Source organism: Pleuronectes platessa, chromosome 20, assembly GCF_947347685.1.
Source record: "Pleuronectes platessa chromosome 20, fPlePla1.1, whole genome shotgun sequence".
In the NCBI taxonomy this organism is placed as follows: domain Eukaryota; kingdom Metazoa; phylum Chordata; class Actinopteri; order Pleuronectiformes; family Pleuronectidae; genus Pleuronectes; species Pleuronectes platessa.
The window spans coordinates 8,385,974-8,396,450 of NC_070645.1; the positions used below are offsets into that span (position 1 = coordinate 8,385,974).

The 10,477-nt window shown below is 41.1% G+C and overlaps 1 protein-coding gene across 1 annotated transcript; it reads left to right on the forward strand.

The window, feature by feature from the left end:
* The first annotated feature begins 3,507 nt into the window (after nt 1-3,507).
* On the forward strand, nt 3,508-4,435 carry bhlhe22 (basic helix-loop-helix family, member e22). The gene has a single exon (XM_053412769.1). The coding sequence runs from the start codon at nt 3,629-3,631 to the stop codon at nt 4,433-4,435; it is 807 nt and encodes a 268-aa protein (XP_053268744.1). The 5' UTR covers nt 3,508-3,628.
* Nucleotides 4,436-10,477: the final 6,042 nt, after the last annotated feature.

Consider the following 10,477-nt stretch of genomic DNA (forward strand, 5'->3'; position numbering starts at 1 on the left):
TGAACATTTGATATAAAACAGTACTATAATTTGGGCTGCAAAAATACAGCTAAAACTTTTCACTCTACACTGCTTATGATCCAGTGGCACACTCAAGACAAAAGATAATACTAATGGCAATGACCCAACAACAGCAATCTAATTATTTCCACCCTTGACCCTAAATGTTGAAGCATGACTCTATCAAAAGCAGCAGCTCAGTCGCCTAAAGAATAAATAGATCTGCCCACTTGCCACGTCATGCATATGGCCACTGGAGCGTCTCCATGTAGAGCACAACGTGACAAAATTGAAATTTCATATCAGGACTCGACAGGCTGAGAGTCTGGCTTCCGCTGATAACCAAAATCCTCAAAGTTAAATGAAATCCACCGGGCTGCCATAAAGCATGTTCATCATGCTCCTGCTTTGCCCTCAGCTCCTCCAGCGTGAACTGGGCCTCCCATTAGAAGTCACTCACTGCCCCCTTGTGGGAGAAAAATAACTGCACGAAGGTCAGTGAAAGTGTGTTAAAGTTCAAGTTTCCAATGTATTTACATCAAATACTGTCAAATTTAAATATTTTACATCAGTAGGGCTTTATCAATTTTGGAAGTTACAATCAGCGAGCACTTTTGAGGCTGGTTAGATGAAGGTACATGCAGCTAAATCTGACCCAAGACCTGGATTTTAGTCCAGTATACATATCGTCATTTTGTGGACATGCTATGTTAAGCGCAACATCTTTTGCATCTATTGAGATTTGTGAATATGGGTGATTTTTACGATATTGATGACTTTGCAGGGCTGTGTGCGTATGTCTGACACCTTTTAAGTCACATACTGTAAACTCTAAACCTTATTGTGTGTTGGAAATGTAATTGGTGAGTTACAGCGCTTCCTCTCTCGCTCCTAAATCTCAACTTCTTTTATCACAAAATGATGGTTGTTCTTTTCCCCTCACACGCTTTCCCCTCCACAGTCTCTTCACCAGCAAAGTGCTGACGGACTGCGGCTGTAATGGCGGCGCCACAGTTCCGGCCCATCTTGTCTCATTAGCTCGACCTGATTGGCCATGAAGGTGTTCTCTTGCTGTCTTAGGATAAAGTGACTGTCTCTGCCACTCGTTAGAACATAATACCTCAAGTATGCTGCCCCTGATGGCCTCTCATGGAGTCTGAGCACAGAGACAGAACATAAGCTAATTGAAATATGCTCCAGAAGGGATGAAACATTGACCTTGGATGTGTAGAACAAAGTGTCAGAATTTGAGGGTTTGTGATGTAGCTGCAAAAAAAATGTTGTGTGAACATGAAGCCTCGAACAGATAATACAAACTGCAGCACTTGCACTTGAAAACACACATTTCTTTGCTTCCTTTTGATTTGATCTTCTTTGTGGTGATTTTATATGATGATCTCTTTTGAGTTCTACTTTTTAGCTCTTTCTGACATTCAAGAGGGAGAGAGGCGTTCAACAATGAACGTTGTGCTTCTGTGGTAAGGGCCTTCATCATTTGCTCAACAGATACATTTCTATGAATTTGTTTAGTCTTTTGTGTCTCTTCATGGTCATTTTGCATCACTTTCTAGTTTTATGATTAAACTTTCCAAAAACAAATTTGGATTACGGGACATTCTGCAACCCTTACCTGGCCTGTAAGGAACGTTCGTAGTGGAAGTACAAAAAACATTCTCCCACAGTTATAGTTTAGTTAACATATCTTTAAGTTTGCATTGGGTAAAAAGCTTTAAATGTTGGTGAACTTAAAAGCCCACTGTCACCCTTGGGGCCCTATGGACCAATTCAGTCATATTTACCTTGCAGCCTACAGGAGCCTATATCATTATCAGACATCATTATATTTCGGAGTTGGAATTTAATATGAAAATCCAATTTATTACTTTTTTTATTTGATTATTAGTGAAAAATGTGTTGCCGTTTTATAAGCTCATATCTTCATATCAACATGGGGAGAAGGCCCTCTTACCTAGAGCAACCATGTTGCACTGCCATGTTACTACAGTAACCTAAATAAGACTCTAGCTCTATAAAGCATTTTATGTTGAAATTACAAGAAGAAACACCACAGTATCTAAACCAACAAACTTACAATGGGAGGAGTGAGAGGGGGTTGTAATCTGCAACTTCACCTCTAGATGCCACTAAATCCTACCCACTGAAGCTTTAATGTAAGCAGCACACATACTACGGTAATCTTCACTCCAGATGATGTGGAGGGAGATTTTGGTCTTTCATTCTTTGCACTTAGAGACTACAAACAACTTGGCTTTTTTGAGTAAATGAAGTTGCTGAGGTGATTAGTGTATGTTGAGATGCCTGGGCTTTGTGCCTGAATTTAAGAAATACTTTAGGAGTTTAAGTATAATAATTCTGGAAATGAAAGTAGCTCAGGTAAACCGTGGAGCCGTCAGCACCATGGACAGCACTACAACCCAGGAAATAACCCGACTGTAGTTCAGCATGGGTCGAGCTCTCAGAACACTGGATCGTGAACTTTTCATTTGAGCCGTCATGTCTGGTCATCATCAGGTTAGAAGATGTTACACATTTGTTTTCAAAGTCTGGATTTCTCCTTATACATTGTCACATAAGCATCTTAATGGGGTTAAAGAAAACTGGATGGAGCATGTGTGTTGACCCTGATGACATTTGATTTCCCATTATGGGTGTACAAACCTAGAAAATCCAGTAGATGGCAGTATGGGCACGAGTTAATCTTGGTAGGAGTGCTGCAGGATTTGTCAGTCTTGAAAAACTGCTCCTGAAACGGAAATATACAAAAGTACAATAGTGAAACATAAAAATTCACGTGTGTTTTGGGGACATCTGATGTAAAACAAAAACATGTGAGAATTCACTGGCTGTGGTTGTCAAAGAAAAATTAACAATTGTCTTTCTCTGAATCCAAGTGAAGGTTTTGTGTCACATTCAAAAAGAGAACTGACCCACAAATGCACAAACGCACCAAACAAATAGTTGAAAGGATGTGAGAAATTATTGTTTTCTAATTTTGAACGAGAGACAACTGTTACCTTGATTTGTAACTTTTCTATTGAAACATACAGGAATGAATGTCACACAAACAGGTCCTTTTATGAGCAGAGGGCTCCCTCAAAACACCGTCATAAAGAGATACAATCACACGCACAGGAGGAGATGGAGTGCACGCGGTATTGTTTGTCATCGTTTAAACGCCATTAATTAAAACGTTAACCTGATTGGGTGGAGAGTGAGAGGGGGAGACGGAGTCTCTGTCCCAACAGGCAAATCCTTTTTAATAACCCGCCTGAGATAATGATGTAAAAAGACTCAGGCGTCTTGTGCGTAACGAGGATGATCGTGGAGACTCGGGGAAGGTGAATCACAGACAGAGAGAGAGAGAGAAAGAGAGGGAGGGAGGGAGAGAGGGAGAGAGAGAGGGAGGGAGAAAGAGAGGGGGGCAGGAGGGAGCATCACTTATTACACGAGTCTCCTTCTCGTCTTCCACACCTCAGCTGACAAGCCCACAACTTCACCACTGACGCACAACTCAACTCGTGCAGTGCGCACACGGCAAGAAAGTCGCGGAGACGCGTCAAGAGTTTCCAGAAGGGACCGTAGCTCGCAACAACGCGGAACCGAGGCCATGGACAGGGGGATGAACTTGCCCGGCGGCGCAGGGGACATTTTTCACAAAACTCTGAGCGCCGTGTCCTCTAAAAAAATGGATCCTTTCAGGTCGTCGGTTGGCAATGAACTACCAGCCAGAGACCGCCAGTCACCGATGAGCTGCTTCGACCAATCCGATCCAGACCCGATTCAGCCGGGAGGACTCGCGGGAGTTAGAGGGGGACCACTGGGTCTGCCGACCGGATCTTTGTGCTTAAATTACGGCGAGAGCGCCAACAGGACCTCGGCGGCAGAGAGCAGCGGCGGAGAGCAGAGCCAAGACGATGACAGTGACGAAAGGTGTGAAATGGTCCTCCTGACCGACGGGCGGATGGTGTCCGCGGGGAAAGCAGAAGGAGGAAAGAAATCCAAAGAGCAGAAAACCCTGAGGCTTAACATCAATGCCAGAGAAAGACGACGGATGCACGACCTGAACGACGCACTGGACGAGCTCAGGGGGGTCATCCCCTACGCGCACAGCCCGTCGGTGCGCAAACTCTCCAAAATTGCCACTTTGCTGCTCGCCAAAAACTACATCCTCATGCAGGCGCAGGCGCTGGAGGAGATGCGGAGGCTGGTTGCGTATCTCAACCAGGGCCAGGCCATCTCTGCCGCCTCGATACCGGCCACCACTGCTCTCGCCAATCCCGGCTTGGGCGCGTACGAGCCGCCGCCCGGATACCCCTTCCCCGGCGGAGTGGCCGCGGCCGCATGCCCAGACAAATGTGCCCTTTTCAACAACGCCAACTCCAGCCTCTGCAAACAGTGCACTGACAAGCCTTAACAGAGACCCAGAGACGCGCGGGAGGGAGAGCAGACGCCACTTGTGAGATCACCTCTGGAGAGTGTCGCTGGAAGTCAGTAGGCTTAGAGACAAAGAAGTTACGCCGACGAATACTTTTGTAATATGTACTAAATGCATTCAAAACGCTTTTTTGTCCAAACAATACTTGATTGTGTATATAAATCATCCTTAAAGTGCTGGTATGAATGACAGGGAAGGCCGAACACAAGTACAGGCCTGTGAGAGTGGCTGCAGGTGTGGAGTGCGAGTCGCTCTGTTATGGACCCTTTTGGAGATTTCGGCGACCTGACAACTCGCGACCTTTTCACTTGAATAGACGGACACCTTCCTGGAGAGTTGGTCCAACCTCACTTTCTGCTGCTTCCTCCTTTTCCTTTTGCGGGTTTCTGCTTGATTCGACTCGCCTCAGAGACATTTTGTTTCACCGGTGCAAGGCCTGTTTTCATGAACTTTTCTATCGCGCACGTGGAATGTCCTGAGCAAGGCAACGTTAAAATGACACAGAGGACGAGTTCAGTGGTTCGAACAGATATTTATGTGCTGATCCTTGACACTTGTTAAAAGTTGCGCACGATGATAACAATTCCTCTTTGTCACATAATAAACATTTCAGAACATTTTAGAAACCCTGAATCACGGCTCATCCGGTGTGTCGCTGTGTCTTTTTGTAATTTATTTATTTGGATATTTATACGCGGTTTTATTTATTTTGTTTGCTTGTGTTGCACATTGTAGTTTCACTTCAGTTGCTGTATGTGTCTTTTTTCCGTTTTTTCACACAATGTGATCGAGGTCTTCAGATTATAATCGCGTTGTCAGGTCAAGATGTGGATTATTGTAGATACCTTCGTTATTCTATGAGCAACGAGGGGCCATTTGTATGTATTTCAGTGTTGAAAAGCTTTATTAAAATATTTTGAACAACAGAGATACTGCTGGTGACTCATCTGTGAGGTGTCGAGGAATTGGAAAAATACAAATATCATTCTACCTTTAACATGATCATATTACATTGTAAGATGACTTTGACATTTTTATTGTGATTTAAGAGGAATAAATTATGAATGATCCAATTTGTAATTAGTGATTGCTTTTAAATGAGACCTTCGTCATTCGTGGGTGGGGGGGGGGGGGGTGTACACACGGTTGTCACTCTCGTACGTTCACCACGTCTCCTGTAAACTATGGAGGGGGGGGGGGGGGGATCATACATTTTCTGCTCCATCAAAACCGACAACTTTCCCCCTCTTGAGTTTTAAGTCACGTCCAGTGTCGGGAGCGAAGGCCAGACGAGGTGGGCGACCGTTTGCCTCAGGGCAGGAAGGGGATGTTTTAATAAGAAACACACAGGCAGATAAATAAACCCTGATTATCATTATTAAAACAGTTGCCACGACGCTGCGTAATAACGTTAATTCGAAAACAAATGTGTGTGAAAAGTGTCGACTGTAATACCTGGCTTCACACAATGAAACGCATCGTTAGGGCAATTAGAGCCCCAGAATGTGATTAAGGAATGTAATTACGACACTGCTCATTGTCGTAATTTGCCGTCTTTAATCACAACGCAGCCATCAGCTGCACTCATCCCATCGACTCGCCCTTTGTCCTCCCCTCTCTGCTGTCCTCACCCCACATTCTGACAAGGGCCAAACGGCACAAGTGTGAAAATATCTCGAATATTAACATAAAACCAGACACATGGAGCTCAATCCTTTAGAGAAGGGGCTGGAATTTGACATTTTGAATCAGATGTGAGCACTTGAAACACTCAGGCCAAACAGTGGGGTCACCGTATTTCAAATCAAACACAAGCTGGACTAAAACATCGAAAGAGTAAAAGACACAATCTATAAGTGATATTTAAATGTTCTATTTATTTTAGAAAATCATATTTTACTGAGTTGTAAGTAACCTAATCTTTAATCCCCTGTCCATGGTGCTGAAATCCCTGGAGCCCAAACACTGACTTTACTCTTGAGGCAGAGGCGACTAAAAACTAAAAATATATAAAAATCCTGGAGTCTTAAAATTGATTTATACACGTCATTTTCATTTGTATTTTATTTCACACCATTAATTATCTCCTTTAAGACAGATTTTTTATGATGTGTAAGACTGACATGCAGAGATTCACAGATATAAGGAAAGAAATAGACACTTAATTAGAGAAAATTATTTTTATCAGTTGGTGCCGGAATAATTATTTATGGATGCACATTCTACTATTTTGTGATGTCAAAAAAAGATTTAACAGATATTCAGTTTTTCCTCAACATATTTTTTTTACGTCAACTGTGTAAAACATGAAAAGTTTTGGTCACTTAAAATTCAATAGATCAAAGTAACATAGGATGTATCCAAATACAATTAGAAATATTTTAACTACCTTTAATCTGACACAATACGCAAAATAAAACACGCAATAAAAATAGATTAAAAGGAACAAAGTTCAAAAAATAATTAAAGACAAAAAAGCTAAATATTTTCTTTCCTCTCCACATAAAAGTAAACAATGTCATTGTGTTCTATAAGTGTGATTTCTGCCAGGCTGCGATCTCAGAGCTTTGTGTCTGAATGATGACCCATTCCGACAACAAGGTCATTACAGTGTCCGGTTTAATCCCATCACACTCCTGAATGCCTCGAATCTTCACAGAACAGCCCGAAATCAAGAATGGAAATAATCTGAATACATCAAAACAGCTCTGGCATAAAAATCCTGTCAGCAACTCGTCATGGGTATCATCCTGCGTCAGGGTTTAACCTATTATTTTATTTTCAGTTTTAGCAGTTTTATTTCCTCCTGCTGTTAGAAACGGAGACCTCACAAAAATACATTAATTATGCAATATGCATTAATGCACAAATGACTGGAGCATTTAACCCATACTAATATTCACATTAGCCCAGAAGAGGAAATTCCCCAGGGGTGAGATAGAGCCATATGCGTGTGGAGCACAGAAACAACAGCGCCAACAGGAAAACAGACCACAGCACAAATATGGGTTCAAATGAAAAGAAAAGTTCACAACCACAACAGGCACGACAACATGTAGGAGATGTAGGATCTTCAAAACTGGACACGCCAATTTCCTCTTGATGTGGGAACTGCTAGATACTTGTTGGTATTTCTGTCTTCGTTATGAGCTGACGGTGAAATGTCATGTACACACGAGGGTCTGTGAAATGTTATGTGGGCGGGTTGGACTGGGCGACGACGCAGCACTCACAAGTGTCACGCAAAGAGAAAACCAGGAGGCTCAAGCTTTCTCCAGTGGCCACCAACACAGGGCCAGTAGCCATAACAGGCAGCACCGTTTTTATTCATGAGTCTAATAAAGGTGAATCTGTCTTAAACACATTTACAGGGAGAATCGGGGCTCATGAATAAAAGTGGGAGATAAAAAAAAACCGCTCCTTTTCATAAACCATAAAATGTCCAATTTACCATATCAAGGGCCAGCAGGGTGCCTATTCATAACGCTGATGTGATGTATGCTAAGAATGATAAACACGAAAGTCAAAATATACATAAGCGTGTTGAGTTGAAACGTCCCCTTCATATCAGTAACAGGCAAAAATCTGCCAATGGATTCATCCATGCTGTGTCACACTGTGTAAAGATATATGTGCTGCACCGGCTGAGGCACCAAATCAACCGCTGGGTGGTAATTCACTATTGTCAGGCCACTGATAGCAATGCATAATGTTGTCTTTGTGTGCGCACACAATGCAGACCAACACAAGTGTACACCTGAAGGGGATTCAGAACTGTTGTGTCATTATTATCAGATACAGAGGCACAATGGTGTTGAAAATATTAAGCTGGTCTCACTTCCTTATGAATTCTTCAGGTTTGGTGCGACGGTCAAACTAGTTAAACTTTTATTTAATGATTACACTTTGGATATTTAGTTTTATTCAGATTCCTCAGTCGGAGGGAAACATCTTTATTTGATCAACTTTTCAACCTGCAGATTTCTCTTTAAATATTTCTAAATCAGCATGTGGTGCCGTTGGAGTTTTGGGTATAAGAGAAAAGCAATGGGATCAGGCTACAGCATTAAAGGTAATACGTACGACTTCAGGTGGAATAGGCAAAAAGTAATGTTATAAAAGGTTAAAAATGTTTCCTAAAGTGCAGACCACTCCCCATCTATCTTACTCTGCAGAATTGTCTTCCATCGTTGGAGCTCGATTTTCTTTTTTTACTGCAATTCATTAAATATTGAAACATTTTACATAATTGTACTTTCCACAAGTTACTCACAGTCACTGCTGTTTTTATCATTGTTTATATTTTATTCCTACCCACATACACATAATTGCCTCTCTTTCTCACACACACAAACAAACACACACACAAACTATTTGTAGCTCTATTTTCAAAACACTATTTTTGGACAGCTTTTAAAACCTCATCCTCTAACTGCTATACCAAGAATATAATAGAATAGAATGGACAATAATAATTTAACTGAAGCTATATAGTATATATAATGTTTATTTATTGAACTGGAAAGTCAAAAACCCTCTCGTCACACACTGGACGAAGTTATGAAACACTTGAAATTCACTTTGAAAAAAAAAAGAAATATAGTTGACTTGTTTGAAATAGGTTAACATTAGGAGGTCCTTCATTTTGTCAATTGTAGTTGATGCTGTGAAGATTATAGTTATTATTATACATCCCATTCTAATATTTATGTTGATCCTTATGTTGTCCCCTGTCAGTGTATTTATCATTGTGTTCAAAAACCAACAAACCTCAATACATTTGTTATAGGATAATTATTATGATTAGAAATACAGGAGTACAACCTTTTTTAAAACATGACCGTAGTTCCCTAAATCTAAAGAACCTTTTTTTCAGAAAATTATGTTAAAAGTTTTTATAATTTCAGTGATTCTTGGTCAAAACACTGAAATGTCCTGTACATTCTTGACTGTATGTTTTGCTGCTGGCCTAATGAGCTCCTAATTCATTATAGTGGGAATGTTTTTCCTCTCCGAGGCAGCCTGGAGGTCAGGTAAACATATGGTGCCGTGTTTTGCTCTGAAACCTCTAACTGGGTACAATAAATGACGTAGTAATGTGTGATTATCCTCTCATCTGGAATACAGTTGTTGAGTAACAATCTCTAATATTCCAACTGCCTCCATATTAATCAGATTAAAGTCCCAATCCCCTAATCCCTGTTTACTGCCTTTGTGTCGTAATCTGATGTTCTTTTATTCCTCTGGGATTAAATTGTGTCATGGCAGAGGGCTGTAATTTGTGGTGTTGTTGTGGACAGAGCTGTACAGGTTTTCTTTTCCCACAATAACAATTCACTCCCTGTTTGAACAAACAAAAACAGGTGCAGTGAGATAAAGTGCTTTCATAAATAAATCAAATTATGAACGCTGATTGGATTAGTTGATAATTTCATACCGCGCAGTGTTTATAAGAAACATCAAGTTGGGTTGTTTTTCACCCACAGTCTCAAATTTGAAGTTGCAAGCTGAGAAATTGCTTAAATGGTTCACAACCTGATCAAATTACCTACAAATGTAAACAATCCCAGTATAAAATCACGTCATTAAACAAACCTTGTGACCCTGACAGTGTCACAGCAACACATAAAGGACTTTTAGTGTATTTTTGTCTTTATACGGTGACTGTAGTTCTCAAATCAGCTGTGAAGTGTCCTTCTCTGTGAATTTAGCATTCAGAGAATGTGCTGCTGTTTGATTAGAGCGGATGTAGTGATCTCAGTGACCCGGCATCCTCCATGGGTCAAATGAACAGGAAAAAATAATACAACACTAAACTGCACTGAGACACACACAGCTACAAACCCACACACAAAAACAGCTAAAAGAATATGAAGTAAAGCAACAATAAAATGTATTATTTAGGCCAAATTTATTAAACCCTTTTTCTGAATTGGACTGGGTAGGAATCACTATCTTTTCTATGTGTGTGTGTGTCTGTGTACGTTGTGCGTGTTCTCCGGCAGCTTGTTCCCGTGCGCG